Source organism: Diospyros lotus, chromosome 8, assembly GCF_014633365.1.
Source record: "Diospyros lotus cultivar Yz01 chromosome 8, ASM1463336v1, whole genome shotgun sequence".
NCBI lineage: Eukaryota > Viridiplantae > Streptophyta > Magnoliopsida > Ericales > Ebenaceae > Diospyros > Diospyros lotus.
The window spans coordinates 32,931,953-32,950,343 of record NC_068345.1 but is presented as its reverse complement, the minus strand read 5'-3'; the positions used below and the strand labels follow the sequence as shown (position 1 = coordinate 32,950,343).

The following is an 18,391-nucleotide window of genomic DNA, read 5'->3' as shown; positions in this document are numbered from 1 at the left end:
AATATTCAAAAATAGCAAGGCACAACTACACTCAAAACAAACCAAATTTTTATGTAGAAAATCCTTTCAAATCAAAGAGAAAAAACCACGAGACTGAGAATCTATCAAAAGCTCTACTATAATCAAAGAGATTACAAAAACCTTGTTCAAGCTCACACAATGAGTAAACAATTCCAATTCCAAGAACAAAGGAATCAATCTCTCAAAATGTTATGCATATTCTCTGCACTACTTCTTATGGACTAGATTTGACCCAGCGGGCTGGCCCAATCGTCTCAGGCCCAATAGGCTAAGCCGAGCTTGTCAAAGCAAGGTCACATGTCGATGAGATCCGAGTTCAGATCGTGGAACCAAGCGAGCTTTCCACGAGCTCCTATCAAGGCTTCTAGCAAGCTCTCAGCGATATACTTTAACAAGCTCCCAGCCATACTTCTAACTCGCTGGACTAACTATACAGTTCGTCGGTCAAACTATTCAGCTCACCTAGCAACAAGATTGTTGAGTAACCAGAGGCAAGGACCCATCTACTTTTGTGAGACAAACCGAATCTCTGGTAATACAAAACCCTACTTCCAATTTTTTGGAGATGATAAGGATATTTTGTCCCCCATGATATCATCTCTACACTTTTATATTTTATGCAATTGTAAACGCCTTTGATTATAAATAGGGGTCAATAACACCATTGTAAGGGGAGAAGACGGATAATACCGTACTATTACTCTGTTGGAATATCCAGAGAACAGTTGTAGAGTAGGCATCGTTCTGCCTAAACCACGTAAAAATTCTTTGTATCATTTCTATTTTGTTCTTCCTCTTTGCATTTGGGCTTGTTCATTCACGCGGGCTTACAAATCACGATCGACCGAATTTGAATGTCGACACAAAACTAGAAAAATGGAAAAAAATCTCACCAAGTTCTTGACTATTGTTCAAACCACAAATCTAGAAATTCTAATAAATCAATCCACTATCCCAAAAAACAATATTCAAAAATAGCAAGGCACAACTACACTCAAGACAAGCCAAATTTTTATGTAAAAAATTCTTTCAAATCAAAGAGAAAAAACCACGAAACTTAGAGTCTATCAAAAGCTCTACTATAATCAAAGAGATTACAAAAACCTTGTTCAAGCTCACATAATGAGTAAACAATTCCAATTCCAACAACAAAGGAATCAATCTCTCAAAACTAGAAAAAATGAAAAAAATCTCACCAAGTTCTTGACTATTGTTCAGACCACAAATTTAGAAGTTATAGTGAACCAATCCACAATCCTATCGTCTAGAATAAACTTCAATATGTCCTCTATGCGCACACTAAATTTCCACTCGATCGCATCACAAATTAACCTCCAATCACCCATTTAAAGTTGGCTGGATGAACAAAAATTCTACAGTCATTTTTGACTTATTCTCTATATTCTCTCCTTTTTAGAATTATTTTTCTCTGTAAGCTTAGACCATCCACTTGAAATAGACAACCCAAGCAGCAAGCAAATGGGCCAAAAGAGAAGCTTAAATAAATCATCAAATTTAAAATATAAACACCCAACCAAGTTAAGCCGCGCTTCATGTAAAAAGAAAATCCTAACATGCAGGTTCGAGTCATGGCAGTCGCAGTATGAGAGTTTCATCTTCATGTGGGGGTGGTTTCTTGTAGACACTATGCATTGTCCCTCTTACCTGATGCGCTATCGTGTACTGTGATTAATCCCTTTCACGTGTGTGAGACAGTATATGAGAGCCCTTAAGGTAAGGGACTTCACCTTTGCGGACATGAAAACCCTAACACTTAAATACATCCACGTCACCATCCTAAATCTTAAACCGACACTCCACCCTCAACCGTCCTATCCATTGAAAAAATAAAGGAATCTTCTTGCTGCACGCGAGCATAAAACAAAATGACTTTCCTGTCCCAAACATGCATCTGAATTTGATATGATAGGGATGGACAGTGGCATTTAATGTATGTAATCATGGAGATATGATAAATAAATTGACGAGAGAGTGAAGTTACCGTTGACAGAATAACAATAACAAAGCCGTGACCCAAAAAAAGAAGGCTGTAAAAATTCCGTTGCCGGGAATCGAACCCGGGTCTCTCGGGTGAGAGCCGAGTATCCTGACCGACTAGACTACAACGGACTTGTTAAGGGTAGCATAAAATTCATTACTTGTAAGTATACCGGAACGACGGAGCACGTGCTGAAGTGGCCAGCTGTAGCCGAGCAAGACGCATTAAACGCCACGTTTCAGCATCAGAATCCGTTGTTGTTCTTAGCCAGCCAGCCAGAACCCACAAATTGGATGATGATGATGCTATGCAAACCACTTCTTTATTAAAATATTACCTCTTAAGCGTAACGTGATTTCTTCATGATTTCCACCTGATTGGGACTACCACTTTTCATTTTCAACCATGCAATTTGACTTCTTGTGATCCCATTTCCAATTTTCACCCCGCCGTGAAAACCGGGGCCAGGAGGAGTTAGTTCTTCAGCTCTCAGCTTCCGTTGCGTGTTTGAGAAAATCACTTTCTTGTGGCCTAAATCGCAACCACTTTCCCAAAACAACACGTCATTGTCGTATTGAGATCCACCGCTCAGATCTTTCTTCGCGTACATGCGGCTACATACAATTGAGGGCTATAAATATCAGCTCCCTCTTTGGGCTTCGATTCCATGAGAAAGATTGGTCCTTTAAATGAAAATCAATGGAATTGCCAGGTGAGTTTTTCCTGGTTCTGATTCTTGTTCTCGTTTCCGTCTGTACCTATCCGCCAGAGAGTTTTCTTTTGTCTGGAGATATTTTCTGACTTTTCCTTGTGGTTAGATGAGGATGCGGTGTAGGATGAGAATGGATTTCCAAATTGTAAGATTGATGTTTATGTTGTCGTTTTTTTGTGGTCTGGACTTATGTGCTTGTTGAATGGTTCTAGCAATTTCTGGGTTAGTCTCTGATATTGACAACCAAACTACCAAAGATCTTTTCTAGGTTGTCTTTTTCTTTAGGTTGATAGAGAAATTTCATGGGTGGCATCTGATATTTTAGCAACTTGGGAAAGGCGTCATTTTATTGCTTCTGGCTGATGTGCTTTGTTGTCATTTATTTCTTGCATAGAAAATTCAATTAGGATAATAATCTAGCTGTTCAGTTTAAATCTAACGTTCTTAATGTTTTTGTTTAAATTGGTTGGCTTCTTAGCTTAACTGTCGGGTGAGTGAAGATGGCTGAGAAACAGCAGAAGAAGTTCCTTACTGTGGCACCCTTTGAGTGTGCCTGGCCGAATGATTTGAGGTTTAGAGAAGCTGGGAGGGGTTGTGTGGCTTTTGAAGCTTTTGCTCATAATGATGTCACGGTTGTGTTCAGGGAGAATGTTGGAAGTCAGCACTACCATTACAAGAGGGATAATAGTCCACACTACACTGTGATTCTTGGTAGTCATAGAAATCGCCGGTTGAAAATTGAAGTCAGTGGGAAGACAGTGGTCGATGCGGCAGGGGTTGGGCTATGTTGCTCTTCGGCGTTTCAGAGCTATTGGATCAGTATATATGATGGTTTGATTAGCATTGGAAAGGGAAGGTACCCTTTTCAGAATCTCGTCTTTCAGTGGCTTGATTCCAATCCGAATTGTAGTGTTCAGTATGTCGGGCTCAGCAGCTGGGATAAACACGTTGGTTATAGAAATGTGAATGTCCTGCCACTAACACAAAATTATATATCCTTGTGGAAGCATGTTGGTTCTGGTGAATACGAAGGAAAGCAGGATGGTGAAGAAGAGATGGTATATGAAAGTGAACCTTACGAGAACTGGGGGTTGCTAAATTTTCTTGAGAAATGGGAACTGTCTGATATGATCTTCATTGTTGGCAAGGAGAAAAGGACTGTCCCAGCTCATAAAATAATTTTGGCAGCATCTGGGAATTTTAATTTTAGTTTGTTTGATCACGATGTAATCCACCTTCATGATGTCAGTTATCCAGTTCTTCATGCATTTCTCCAATACATCTATACTGGACATACTCAGGTGATCACTGTGGTTTTATGCTGAATCATCCATGCATTTTGAATTATCTTGAACCCTTGTCTTCCTCTGCTCGATATATATGTTCTTAACTAATTAACAGAAGCTACATGTCAATTATTTTCACCTTGGTCGTATTTGGCTACAACTTTGATGATGAAATTGCATTCAAGTTTTTCTTGAGAATTTGCTTATTCGATTCAGTACCAGGAGTATTTGACCTCCAAACTATCTATCCCATGGTTATTGGTTTTTTTTCTAATCTTGAAGGTTTGTTAAGATTAAAATCTACTGAATTTTTGATTGATTCTGGAAAGAATAATCTTGAAGTACCTTAATGATTCTTGATACAGTTGAATTGACAATAAATTTTGATAATCAGATTACATAATACCACAATGATGCGACTACACTTGGTATGACACTGAAGTGAATGGGGTATATTTTGGTGGAGAAGTCCTAGTCATTCGATATTTATAACTGTTATATCTCGTATGCTGATGTAAGGTTCCAAGGTAGCATACATGTTTATATTGATTTAAATTCCTATTATGTTTTTATGTTTATGCCTCATGTAGATTTCGGAATCACAACTCAATCCCCTGAGGAATCTGAGCTTAAAGTATGAAGTGACATCATTGGTGAAGCAGTGTGAAGAAATTAGTGAACGTTTTAAATTGAACAAAAAATTGTTTGACTCAGGCAAGAATGTGGAGATATTGTATCCAAGTTCTAAGCCCCACTGTGGCACAGCCTTCCCCTCTGGACTTCCTCTCAATATGCAGAGGCTTGAGCAATTTTACACAACTGGCAAGTACAGTGATGTGGGTATCTATATTGACGGTCATGGTTTTCTTTTCCGGTCACATAAAATTATACTTGCCCTATGGAGTGTCCCATTTTTTAAGGTGAGAGAACTGCATATTTGTTCCTTCCTTGTTTCAAGTTTTTAACATCTATAAGTGTTGTAAGGGTATCCAAAATTCTAGCTAAAATTAAAATGTGGCCTTGAAGACCTGCGCAAAATACTATAGACATGAATTTGGATAATGACAATTCGATGAATTCTAGTCGTATGGTCATATATAAAAAAAATAAAAAAGGACAGCTTGTTGCCATTTTATTTTATTTTTTGGCTAATCAAAATTAATATTGGGTTCCAGTAATTTGGAATATGTGAGTCACAAAAATAAGTTGACATTTCCATTTTAGATGTAGAATAACTTTATTCAACCAATCATTAGAATATTTTGTATTTGGCAATGAACTTAAACCATAACACTTCTTTTTGAATCAGGCATTAGGGATAAAACCTTTTGATCCTTGGGTGAGCACCAGTCACATGCTGAAAATTTAGATTGAAACTATCACAACTCCCAAAATTTTAATGAACATGAGTTTGACTGCTCTAGTTGCCAGATATGCTAAACCGCACATGGATGTAAAGTTAAATGTAATATGATGATCTCAATATGGAAGAATGTGAGTGGAGGGTCCTCCTAACGTGGAAGGTGGAATTTGTATTTTCTAATTTATATCTAGTACTGTGTTCTCACCATGCAGTATTCTACCATATTTTGGCAAGTATATTGTCGAGCCAAAAGCATGCAGGAATGGTGATGATTGTGATCTTACAGTTACTTTGATGATCTTATGATTTGTCTATTGAAGGATGTGGTTGTATTGGCAGATGTTCACCAATGGAATGAGCGAGAGCATTTCCTCAAAGATTCTTCTACAGGATGTGCCACTAGAAGCATTTAAGCTCATGCTGGAATTCTTGTACCGAGGGGAACTAAATAACAATGATACCATGGATATCGGGACCTTGCTACTCCAGCTTCTTCTATTGGCAGATCAATTTGGAGTCACTCTTCTTCATCAGGAATGCTGCAAAACACTTTTGGAGTGCCTCTCGGAGGTATTTTTGGTGTTCCTTACATCAACATAAAATAAGATTCCTTAATTTTAGTCTTTACTTTATAGTTGTGGTTATCATTATTCCAAAGTTCTAGTTGTATGACTAGACATAAAAGAACGAAGAAGTGTTGCAGTTTCGGACTTCTGAAATCAAAAGAAGAGAACCCTTTTTTGATAATGAATTATGAATTATTGATACCTCTCATCTACATATTATATGCAGGGATGGAGTTCTCTTATTGGAAGAAGGTCATACAACAAGAGTTTTTATTATGCACAAGTTTAATGGACGAGGAAGCAGACACTTTTGGCAAAGTAATTGGTTTGTTGTCTATAGCTGACCATTAAACTTTGTTGCAGGACACAGTATACCCAATTCTCCAAGTGATTCCATCCATTCCTTCATGTAAACTCGTTCAAGAAACGTGTGAGAGAAAATTTGCAACGCACTTTGATTATTGTACAACTGCAAGCACAGATTTTGTCTCGTTAGACGAGGAAACATTTTGCAGAATTCTCAAGGTGGGTTCTTGCTTCAAATCATTTATAGAAATGACATGTTGATTTGCAAGAATTAGGTTCATGCTTCAACACACATTAAATCTTGTAAAATCCTGGATGGATATGCCAAGAGTTTACAAGAATTGTTTTGAGAGAGCAGAAAAGGACTTGCAATAAAAAAGAGGATACAAGAGAGAAAAGGAGATAGAAGAAAATTAGATTGAAGATGAAGTGGCAAGCTATGATGTAATTAAACTATTTGCTGGTCAGAATCAATCTTTATATAAAATTCATTTGTAGAATTACCAAGATATGATAACTGGTAAAAGCCATCTGACATATGGTATTATGTGCCCAAGTACCTACTGTTTTCTGATCATATCTTTCTGAAGACTACTCTCCAGTGTGCATGTACATTAGGACATTCCTTATAATAGGTATGGGTTTTGCAGCATCCAGATTTGACAGTTACATCTGAAGAAAGAGTTCTTAATGCAATCTTACTATGGTGCTTGCAAGCAAAGGATTTATATGGGTGGGACACATTGGATGAGATGATGGCTGATTTAGAGCCAGAACTTCTTTTTGGGGAGAGGTTTCAGTCTGTTAGTAACTTTTTGCCCCTAGTACGCTTCCCTTTACTTCCTCATCCCTTGCTTAAGAAGGTATGTGACACTTGATAAAGTGAAGATTCCGAAGTAAAGGTTTGTTAGTGAGTTTTTGAAGCTGGGCTTATTCAACATATCATTTTGTTATGCTGTTGCAGTTGGAGAAGAGTAACCTAAGTAGAAAATTTCATACTTTCGACTTTCTGGTGAGTCAAGGACTTTTTCTTTTCTTTCTTTTTTTTTCTCAGTTTATTTGCATTTTCAGACAAATGTTTCGGCACATTTGCATAGAAATGATTATTTTTTTCATTGGATTTAATGTAACAGGTGAAAGAGGCCATACATTATTCAGAATTTGGACTGGCTGAGCCACAAGCTGACAAAAAGTGAGTAGTCATGGACATCTTAAATGAAGATACCTAAAATTTTATACCTTCTGTATGTGATACATGTTTTCTCTAGTTGTTTATGGCATAAAGGATTAGCAACAAGTTGGGATGAAGCCATGTTCTCAATAATTTGATCAAGAAGTTGTTCTCATTTACCTATCTTTTACCCCCCAAAATCATATCCAGTATTAAATGTTTCTGCTTTCCTTCTAAAACAGATGTATAAAGTTGACCACCATTTTCTACGGATTTCATGCCTAAATCCCTCTAATCGTTCATTTATAAAAAATTAAGAGTAAAACTCTTTGTCAAATGTCAATTAAGAATAATCTCTGCTCAAGCTCCACTGGCTTCCCTCTTTCTCCCTGTATTATCCTTCATGTTTACTTGTGAGAAGAAAAGGATAAAGGATCCTGACTACACATCACCATTACTTTGCTAATGCAAGACCACTACATATTTTCTGTGGTGGATTTCAGCATTTTAAAATTTGATGGCTTGTGATAATGTCAGAATGATGTTATCACCCTTCTCTGGCTGGGCATGTCATAATCCCATTTATCAAATAAAAGAAACGGCTTGTATGGATGTTTTTTGATTGTTTGGACAGATATTACAGCGGGTTTTTTCATTAAATGGGGCTAGGCAGACTGTTTGTCTGGCCTGGACTTGACTGAATAGTTGTTTAATGAAGTCACACAATTGGAACACACAATAAACTGGAGCATGTTCTTACCAAATTAGATTTTATATTTGTTTTAGTAAATATTTTACTTTTCTTGAATAGATATGCTAGGTTACATAATAATGTCTTCCAAGTGTTCCAATGACACTTCCAGTTGCTGTATGGAATATGAATACTCACACCACAACTAGACCTGAACGTTGATTTTAATGATAAATCTGTACATCCACCAAGTTTTGCATCAGAAATCCCTGTTAAACATGTGTTGGGTCTTAGAGAAGAGGAAGAAAAAGGTGTTTGGGGGGACTGGGGAGGCTGCCTAGATTCTTTTGCAAAATGTGAACTTTCATTATCCCGTCTCTTTTTTTTTTTTTTTTTTCCTGTTAAATGAATCTGTTTGTCAGCCTATTAATCAAGGTTGTTAAAATCGGGATTTTAAGTGGGATCGAAAAAGTGTCCATAAAATCGGATCGTAAAATCGAATCGTAAAATCGTAAGATTTTAGAGATAATTAAAAATACCCTTCAATTTTTGTAAATATATGTTTATAATAACATAATTTTGCAGAAAATAAAATAATATCTTTTAATAACCTGATTATTCCTTATTATAGTTCAAAAGATGATACTTCCAAAATATAGTTCAAAAACTAGCAGGTTGGTATAGGCAATTTAGAGGCAAAATATAGGTAATTTAGAGGTAAAATATAGCTTAAAATTCTTTTAGAGGATTCTTTCAACGTCTTCCATTAGATTTATGTTGTATTTTTTTCTTGATTTAACATTGATTAAATCAAGTAAAATCCCAATTTGGGGTTTGGTGGTCCATTAATTAATTACTTGTTTGTCTTGATTTACTTATGTAATCAATGTTAAATCAAGTAAAAATTATAATTTAAATCAAGTAAATTGAAACTTATGCAATTAATGTTAGATGCTATGTAATATTGGAACTTATACAATCAATGTTAAATCAAGTTCCAATTTAGAGGCAAAATATAACAATTCATTGCATAAGTTCCAATGTCAGATGCTATGTGACATTGAGACGTTGGAAACATCCTCTAAATTGCAACTTAAATCAATGAAGGTCTTTGAATCGTAAAATCGTTTGGGAATCTCTAAAGCATAAAATCGTAAAATCGTATATGTAAAATCGAGATTTTATAGGATTTTATCCTAAATTGAATTTTACATGGGATTTGAATCGTTTAGGGGTTTTCAAATCGTAAAATCGTACGCGTAAAATCGGGATTTTAACAACTATGCTATTAATCTTGAAGCCTCTGCTGTTATGTTGTCTGTCTCCTACATTGCTGCCCCTAGACAAATGGGAAGGGTTTTGTTGGAAAAATGGACTACTGTTGCATGTTCAGATCGCGTTCTCCAACACCCCCTCCCACAAAAAACCAAAAAAGTCTCACTTCAAGTCTAGACTCTAGAGTGCAAAACTTGTACTTTGTATTGACTATAATTTTTTTTTAAAAAAACATCATTAGGTCTTTCATATGTTTACTTCAGAGTTCTAATAAATCTTTTATGGCCAATATTTCTTTTTTTCCTTTAGCGTTAGATTCCGACATAGACGGTCTAGTTTTAAAGAGCTACAATACATATGTGATGGAGGCACAAACGGAGTCCTGTACTTTGCGGGCACCTCATTTGGGGAACACCAATGGGTGAATCCTGTCCTTGCTAGGGTAAAATTCTCTATATGCTTCCTCTTTTCTTTTGCCTGTGAATTTGTCCAAATTTATCTTAATTCTTTAAATCTCACCTTTCAGAAAATTTGTATCACACCTAGCAGTCCCATTTCAAGATACACTGATCCTAAAGTTTTGGTCTCGAGGGCTTACCAGGTATAGATTTATGATAAATCATACCTTTGGTGACTCCCTATATATTGTTGTGAACTTGTCAAGAGCAGTCATTTAACTGAGTTGGTGTATCAGGGAACATCCTTCGCTGGGCCTAGGATTGAGGACGGAAAGAACAGTGCTTGGTGGATGATTGATCTGGGTGAAGACCACCAGGTACCAAATATCTATTTAATTTTTTGTCTTTGTTTCTTTATTCAGTAATTGGCAAGAGGCATTAGTGCACTGAGACTTGACATTGCACCTCTCTGTTGGGATAGGCAAATGTTCCACCGTAGCTAATAGTTTGCTCTGTATAAACATTTGCACCTTGTTACTTAGGTTTAGCCCCATGGATCCATGTTGTCCGGCTGATTCATTTTAAACTTTTTATTTTCAATAATGGAAAGTAAGATTAGATAGTATGAGAGATCAATAAATGCTTTTTTGCAGTTTCCGGGAAGTTTAGTGAATGCTCAATTACTTGAGCACCTGCATGAAGACGTTACTATCAACAGGGGTTCCTGTTGTGGGACCTGAATCTTGTTCGGGGACCACCACATATAACATTTAGAAGTTATTTTGTCGATCATGTCACTTCTTCAATAGTCCTATAAAAAAACTATTGTGTAGGGACAGTCAGCAATTGTAATAAATTGTCCACAAAATGTACTTGGGCTTATTCTGTGTTGCCGTTGACAATAGGCTATGTTACCATTTCCAATGGGTTTGTTCCTGGTTAGCTCTCTGACACTAGCCACATTTCTTTAATGGGTGCAGCTTATGTGCAACTATTATACAGTGAGACAGGATGGATCAAGGACCTACATAAGACACTGGAACTTACAGGTATTGCTCTACTCTTTACCTAATTGAAGTTAATCTCCGAAGAATAATGAGCGATGAGAAAGGCCATATGACCAAAATCTTGTGACCATGTTTCAGGGTTCTGCCGATGGGAAGACTTGGACCGTGTTGAGAGTGCACGAGAATGACCAGACAATATGCAAACCCGGTCAGTTCGCTTCATGGCCTATAGCAGGTCCCAGTGCTCTGCTTCCCTTCAGATTCTTTAGGGTTATCTTGACAGCTCCCACAACCGATGAGTCAAACCCGTGGAGCTTTTGCATTTGCTTCTTGGAACTTTATGGTTACTTCCGCTGAGTTAGAAGTGTGATGATGATGATGATGAAGAAGAATCATTGGACCGCTTGTTCCTTTGTACGCAGCCGCAGCCTTGTCTTCCAGAGTTTTTGCAGTGTGAAATAAATCTGATATGTTGGGGTTTGGACTGGTGTAGTCTGTTAATATTAAGAAATAAATCTCATTCCTCGTCCATATGGCTAGACAAGCCCAGGAAAAAGAGCATCCAAAGGCCCTTTATTCACGTGAAAAACGATATGAATATGATGATAGTGGTTTTTGTGAAATCTGTCCGTTACTTCAAAAAACTCTCTCACATGCCACAAGCAACCAAAATCCAAGGAGGCATTGCCATGTAATCAACTCTTAACTCCCATTCAGCGAGAACACTATTTTCGCATCCCATGAAACCAATTCTAATTTATTACCACTCTCGTATTTCCTTGCTGTGCCAATCACCTGTGGAATGCATTCTCTGGCCGTCCACCCATTAACTCGAGCATTAATGCAACCGGGGCTATTAGTAGTAGATGAGAAAAATGGTTGGTGAATTCCTCGTTGCATCTGAATTAAACATATACCCAAGATGATACATGGATCCTATAATTGATTTGAGAAATCAGAAATATAAGATTGCATCTGGATAGGGTCATTTGACTTTTATCATTTGGAACTTCAGAACTTTAAATCTATTGTTCTGAATACTATATTGTTTTACGTATTTAGATTTAGATTCAAATCCATGGTGTATTTGTACCCATGTAGGAGACAGGATTTGAAATAACATCATTTAGAATTTCTCTATCCAAATGCAACCAAGAGAATTTGGCAATAATAAAAATCCTCCCAAACCCACACACGTTGAGAGCTCCAAAAATTAGAAGGCAATCGTTTCACGCCAAACTTGTATGCTACAAATAGAGGTTTAAGACAAAGACAGCACACAGGACATGGTCACAGGGACCATCCTAATTTGAGTATAGAAAACAGTGAGGCGAAACGACAGATTTATCTCCTTATTGATGGCACAACACCCCTGCCAGGCCCAGCTCCACGACCAGCAGCCTGAGCCTACACAGCAAACAGAGTTCAAACATGAAACTTGTTTAGAATAGTATAATTTGACCGTATCGTTATCCAACACCCTCATCACATAGTCTAGATACATGAAATCCAATGTATGGTATAAATAACAACATTTTAAATCAAATGAAAAAAAAAAAACTTACTCTAGCCCGCATTGCTACAGCACGGCCCCGGCCGACACCAATTGCCGAACCCTTACCCTACAAGAAGTCAAGCGAAGTAAATTAGAAAAGAAAAGGTAAATGGAACAGCAAAGATAGAATATAAACGCATTGAATAGCTACCTTCTAAATGCTTCAACATAGGAGCATTCTAAAGTAGAAAGTTGAAAAGATGGCAACTAGCATGTAAAAGATAGAAATATATGTGGAATATGAGAGAACCTACCTTGATTCTAGACTCCAAGCGCTTGAACATAGGAGCGTTCTTAAGCATATCTGGGATCACCATAAACCTAATTGGACGTACATTAGTTTCAAAGACATGCAGTTATTAGCAAAACAAATAAAATATTTGAAATCATGACAGTTGCTAAAAAAACATCCTATCTCAATTAAGATACAACACCGTACCTGACTTTGCTGCCTCTAATAAAAACATGCTCAAGTTGTGAGACCTTCCCATCCTAGAAAGAGTGAACGAATCAAAGAAAGTAAATAACTGGCTTAGTTGAGAACTGCATCAGATGGCTTAGTTGATAAAGGTTAGATGGAAGAGAAGCTTTGCATAAACAAATCCAATGAAAATGATATCCTCAAACTCATAAGTCAGTGACATATTAGGAATAATGTGAAAGTGATAATCTGGATACTAACCCATTGTTTGCAGTAACAACGAAATAAAAGGAGATCAGCACTAAACAAGACATTTAGGCCCTCTAACTTATTCTTACTCTTAAAGGAAGAGCTACGATAAATACAAAGGAAAAAAGAAAAAAGTGTCCATTATCACCACTTCTGACATGCATGAAAGAAGCATAACATCAAAATAAGAGAGAGGCAAGAAATATATGGGATAGAAAACCAGGAATATGGACTCTACAATTGAATAACCAAATACAAAAACAATGAAAAATCATTATAAGATAAGCATTATGCTGCCTAACTATGTTAAACATAAGAAATGGCAATATGTTTCAGTTAGATGAAATTTTTGACAATTATGTATTTGTTATCTTCTCATTACCAACAAACATCATCATACCAAGCTTTTATCCCACTGTGGGGTTCACAACATGAATCCTAGTTCATGAGTCATTTCTATTTATGGCCTTATTTTCTGCAAAGACCTTATAATTAATTGTCATACCTAAATATCTCCCACCAACATTTTCATTGTTTTCCTCTATTTCTTATGTTAGATACTTGTTTCATTCCATTCACTTTATTCACAAAAGCCCCTATTAATCTTTTTCTCACATGATTAAACAATCTTAATCATATCTTAGGCATCTTATCTTTAATAAACGCTACTCCAATTTTATTAGGAATAACCTTAGTTCTAATTTTATCTTTTCTTGTACGGCTACACATCCATCTTAACATCCTCACCTCCATAACACTCGTATTTTGCACATATTGATCTTTTATTGCCTAATATTCTGTGTCATACAACAAAGATGATGTTATTATAGTTGTCATATAAAAATTTTATTTTAGCCTAATGAAATCTTACCATAACATAAAATGTCAGATGCACTTCTTCATTTTAACCATCCTACTTTAACTTGATGGGCAACATTCTCAATGAACCAAGATATCTGAATCAATCATTTCTTGGTATGACTTGATCTTCCAATTTTACCATAACATCATCCACACTTCTTACATTCCAAATTTCAGTTTTCTTTATATGTAAAATTTTTAGATTCTAAAATGTTCATCCATATCTCAAGCCTAGCATTCAAACCTTCTTTTTTTCACAGTCACCAACACAATATCATCTACAAATAGCATAAACCACCAAACCTCTGCATGGATACCTTTAGTGAGTTCATTCATTACTAGGGCAAATAGATAAAAGGGCTTAATGCAAATCCCTGATGTAATCCCACTAGAATTGAAAAGGCCTCAATATTAGTGGTGAGCAAGGAAAAACCAAACCAATCCAGACTGCCAAACCACAGTCTCTCAAATACAGCAGTCTCTCTCTGTTTGGAAATTTTCAAAAACTGCCTGAAGTGGTTCATCAATTTGTTTTGGGCTTCTGAAAACTGCCCAAAAACTGACAATAAATTCCTGTGGTTGCAGCATTGCTGCATAATGGGCCGATAAAACTACAACTAGAATGCAGCCCATGTAATTTCTGGAATAATATTTTATTAAAAAAAATTCATGAGCACAAAGATATGTACCAAACTGTAGCTAATATTTTTACATTATTATGATAGACCATAGAATTCCTTTTACATAACCGTCCAGCTAGAAAATGATAGATTTAAAATTATTTGAGAGTAGACAGTATGAGTCGGTGATTCATTTAGGAGAACACTAATTTCAATTTTTATGGACTAATTTGCACTTATGGAATGCATTATGTTGTAATGGACTGGTTTGTCTTTTTGTGAGCTTCAAGACAAACATCTTTTTATGGACGGAATAAATATTGTTATGTTTTTAATAACAATGTATTGGTTTGCACCATAGTTGTCAAAGGTGCAAGGTGCACAGAACACCATTGAGGTACAGTGTCATGCTTGAGGCACTGCCTAGGTGCACACTGCATGCAAAGGCGCATGAAGCACATTCCTTGTATATATGTGTATTAAAACCCTATTTCTTGTCCATTTGTCATCTTAGATCTTATTTCTTGTTGATTTGATTGCATATTCTTGTATATTGGTGAGAGGCAAACCTAAAACAGTGCAAGCTGGAGGTCTGCCTGATCTCCCACTTGCTGGGATTCTCTGGAAGTTATGATCACTCTCTAGAGAACTACTCATGTCTACCTTCTGCTTCATTTTTGTTTCTTTCTTCTAATTTCTTTTCCAATTGAGAAGAAACTAATTCTATGTTGAAACAGTTTTTTGCTGTGTGTTCTACTCTAATTTTTTTTTCTTTCTTCTAATTTCTATTGCAATTTAGAAGAAACTAATGTTTTCATTTTTTGATCTACTGATTTTTTTCTCTCTTCTCTAATTTCTTTAGCAATTTAAAAGAAACTAATTGTTTTTGTATAACTTTTTGTGCTGTGTTCTGCTGCAATCTTTTTTTTTCTTTCTTCTAATTGCAAAAGAAATTAGAAGAAATTAATTGTTTTCCTGTAATTGTTTTGCAGTGTGTTCTGCTATAATTTTTCCTTCCCTCTGATGATCTCTCTTGCAGTTAGAAGAAACTAATTGCTCTTTCTGCAATAATATTAGTTGTTATTATAGGGTTAGTTAGTTGTCATTTATGATTTTATGAGTTTGCATCTATGTCCTTATAGGTACATATTGAGAAGAATAGTGTATTAAGTTTTTTATAAACATTTTGAATAAATGTGCATCTCATGTGCTTGAGGCTCACACTTCACCTTGTGCCTCACACCTAGGCCCAAGCACTAATTTGCGCCTTGCACCTTTGACAACTATGGTTTGCACTTATGGTCTATGAAAAACTTTGTTATGTTATTTAGAAACAAAAATAAAAAAGGATCGTTGACACGTTGTTGTTGCTATAATTTCCTCCTTTTCCCTATTAGTTGTTACCATAACTCAAACTGCCCAAACTACTAACCTATGTTTTGGGTGGTTTCAAACACATGATGGATTGGTTGTGGTTTAGAAGGTAGGCAAACTGCCTATGCTGATTTGATTTTAAAAAACCCCTCTCAAACCACCCATAGCACACCCCTATTTACTATCTCCTCCATGTTCTGACATATGTTTCTGCTCGATGATAAATGCCTTTAAGCAATCCAATTAGGGTCTGTTTTTCACCTTTTTAATCCCACCATCTGATTAGGGTTTGTTTTGTATCATTTTTTGCTCGTCCATTTTCTTATGGATGTCAATGACCGGAATTCTATTCGAGCGAAGTACATAGACAATTAGTTGTACGACTGCCTAGCAAATTGAAGCACAGTGCATTTAGGGATAAATTAGAGTATCAACAACGAAATCTCTACCCCCCAAAAAAATGAAAAGTTGTCAGTAAAATCACTAATCGGGATCGTCACTTTCAAAGTAAACAGAAAAAATAAGCAAGCACAATACAGCTGCAACATAAAACCCAGCATTACACGATCTAGGGCTTAAAAACCCGTATATTTACAAAATAATCAACAACAAAGAGTTGAAAAGAAAGCAAATGAGGGCACTGGTGAGTTGGAACAACAAAAAAAATAAAAAATAAATAAAAGGAGCGAGTACCTTAGCGGTGAAGGTGATATTCTCGAGCTGGCAATTCCAGTTGTCCTCGCATTCGACCATTGTTCCTCTGTAGAGTTCTCCACTCTTCAGCTCCACCGTCACCACGTGGCCCGACGCCTCGTGAAGAAGCTTCACCGGTATGCCTAAGCTTCTGCTCATTGCTTCTTCGTTCCCTCTCTCTCTCTAAAACCCTTAGTCCTGGTCTTTTGTCGCCCTCCCCTGAACCCTAGCCTTTATGGGGTCCGAGCATCGACGCGGGCTTCCGTGCAATTTATTACAGATTACAAGGGCATTTGCGGAAACTTAAATTTCATTATTTTCGTTATTTTTTATCTATAAAACTGCATTCCTATATTTTCCAAAATCAATTTATTCATAGAAATCAAATCCGCACCACTCTTGAGCAGGAGTGTTAAAAAAAAGTCACTAGAGCGCAATTTCTAGCCGAACTAGAGATGGCAAACGGGCCGGGCTGGGCCAACCCGGCCCACCACCAAGTGGCCCGCAGGCCAAGCGGGCCGGGCCAAATCGGCCAGCTTAAAAACCGGCTAGCATATTGCTGGCCCTAGCCCGGCCCTACACGGGCCCGCGGGCCCGCCCAATTTTTTTTTTTTTATACCATTTTTGGCCCAGAGGTAGGCGACGTGAGTGAGAAAGGGCGAGGGGCGAGACTGAGAGCGAGGGGCACTGGCGGCAAAGGGCGAGCGAGGGCAATTGAGGGGCGAGGGCGAGAGCGAGGGGCGTGGGCGAGACGAGGGCGAGGGCGAGAGCGAGGGGTGCGAGCGAGGGCGAGCGAGGGGCGCGGGCGAGGGTGAGGGCGAGGGGCGCGGGCGAGGGTGAGGGCGAGAGGCGAGGCTGAGGGAGGGTTTGTGGCCGATTAGCGGGCCAAGCGGGCCAGCCCGGCCCGCCACCATTTGGCCCGCCGGGCCAAATCGGCCCGGCCTTAAATGGGCCAGCAAAATGCTGGCCCTAGCCCTGTCCCGGGCCAGGCCCCAATGGGCCAGCCCGTCAGGCCGGGCCCATTTTGCCATCTCTAAGCTGAACCAAACTAGATTAGACCGAATCAGCTGCATATATAATATATAATTTTAAAAAATATATAATTTATATATTATAAATATAAAAAGGGTAGCGGTCTCTTCGGCTCTTCCTCTTTCTATCCCATTTCCCCCCAATCAAATCCTAACCCTAAGCCATTTGCACCCACCCATGCTCGTCGTACCCTATTTCTCTCCCTTTTCTCTTGGATGATCGCTGATCAGCGTCAACCCCCATTCTCATTTCTCTCTCTCACACATTATCTCTCTATCGCTCTTTGCTCTCATAGCCTCTTTTCGATTGCTATCACTGCCTCCCATCACCGCGAGCTCCACCACCGATATCTCCACCAACCCCTCATTGTCGTCATCCACAACACTGTAGCCGATGGTCGTTAACTCGTTGCATCTCGCTGGTAGCTGCGGCGCTTCCTCTGCTTCTTTGTTGCTCTCGGATTTGGTACATTACATGTCAACCTCTCTCTTACTCGCTCTCGAACCCTCCACTCTTGATTCATTCTATGGCTGTTGACTTCAGACAGCTCGGTGGCCGACAATCACTATTGTGCTAGCTACCCAGCACCCCTGTCTCTCTCTCGCTCTCACTCACTACCATTGTAAGTCCTCTCATTTACTGTTCTATTGGATTCTGAATGACTATTCTATAGGTTTGGTTGCTGGATTATTAGAGTTTCTTGTTTCTCAAATCACATAAACAGACCGCTCGATCTGTTAAGAAGTGCAAATTGCATGTGCGGTTTGGCGTTTTTTTTTTTTGCCAAACCT

General features: G+C 37.8%; 2 protein-coding genes and 1 non-coding gene across 4 annotated transcripts; 1 reads left to right on the top strand and 2 right to left on the bottom strand.

Moving 5' to 3' along the window:
- Positions 1-2,078: 2,078 nt before the first annotated feature.
- On the bottom strand, positions 2,079-2,151 carry TRNAE-CUC (transfer RNA glutamic acid (anticodon CUC)). Its single transcript has one exon. It is a non-coding gene; the product is annotated as a tRNA-Glu (tRNA).
- A 256-nt stretch (positions 2,152-2,407) lies between these two features.
- On the top strand, positions 2,408-11,420 carry LOC127808016 (BTB/POZ domain-containing protein At2g30600). 2 transcript variants are annotated; one of them, XM_052346315.1, is made up of 13 exons: positions 2,408-2,732; positions 3,211-4,033; positions 4,609-4,938; positions 5,721-5,951; positions 6,311-6,472; positions 6,904-7,116; positions 7,218-7,265; positions 7,387-7,445; positions 9,700-9,832; positions 9,917-9,991; positions 10,085-10,165; positions 10,769-10,837; positions 10,934-11,420. In XM_052346315.1, exons 2-13 carry the CDS (start codon positions 3,233-3,235, stop codon positions 11,150-11,152), a joined length of 2,421 nt encoding a protein of 806 aa, XP_052202275.1. In that variant the 5' UTR covers positions 2,408-2,732; positions 3,211-3,232; the 3' UTR covers positions 11,153-11,420. The 2 variants fall into 2 exon arrangements, with proteins under 2 accessions (XP_052202275.1, XP_052202276.1); XM_052346316.1 differs by lacking the exon at positions 2,408-2,732 and adding an exon at positions 2,821-2,877.
- A 521-nt stretch (positions 11,421-11,941) lies between these two features.
- On the bottom strand, positions 11,942-16,817 carry LOC127808018 (small nuclear ribonucleoprotein SmD3b). Its single transcript, XM_052346317.1, has 5 exons — positions 16,569-16,817; positions 12,790-12,842; positions 12,605-12,671; positions 12,361-12,417; positions 11,942-12,202 (listed from the first exon to the last, which is right to left on the bottom strand). The coding sequence occupies exons 1-5, from the start codon at positions 16,725-16,727 to the stop codon at positions 12,140-12,142; spliced, it is 399 nt and encodes a 132-aa protein (XP_052202277.1). The 5' UTR covers positions 16,728-16,817; the 3' UTR covers positions 11,942-12,139.
- Positions 16,818-18,391: the final 1,574 nt, after the last annotated feature.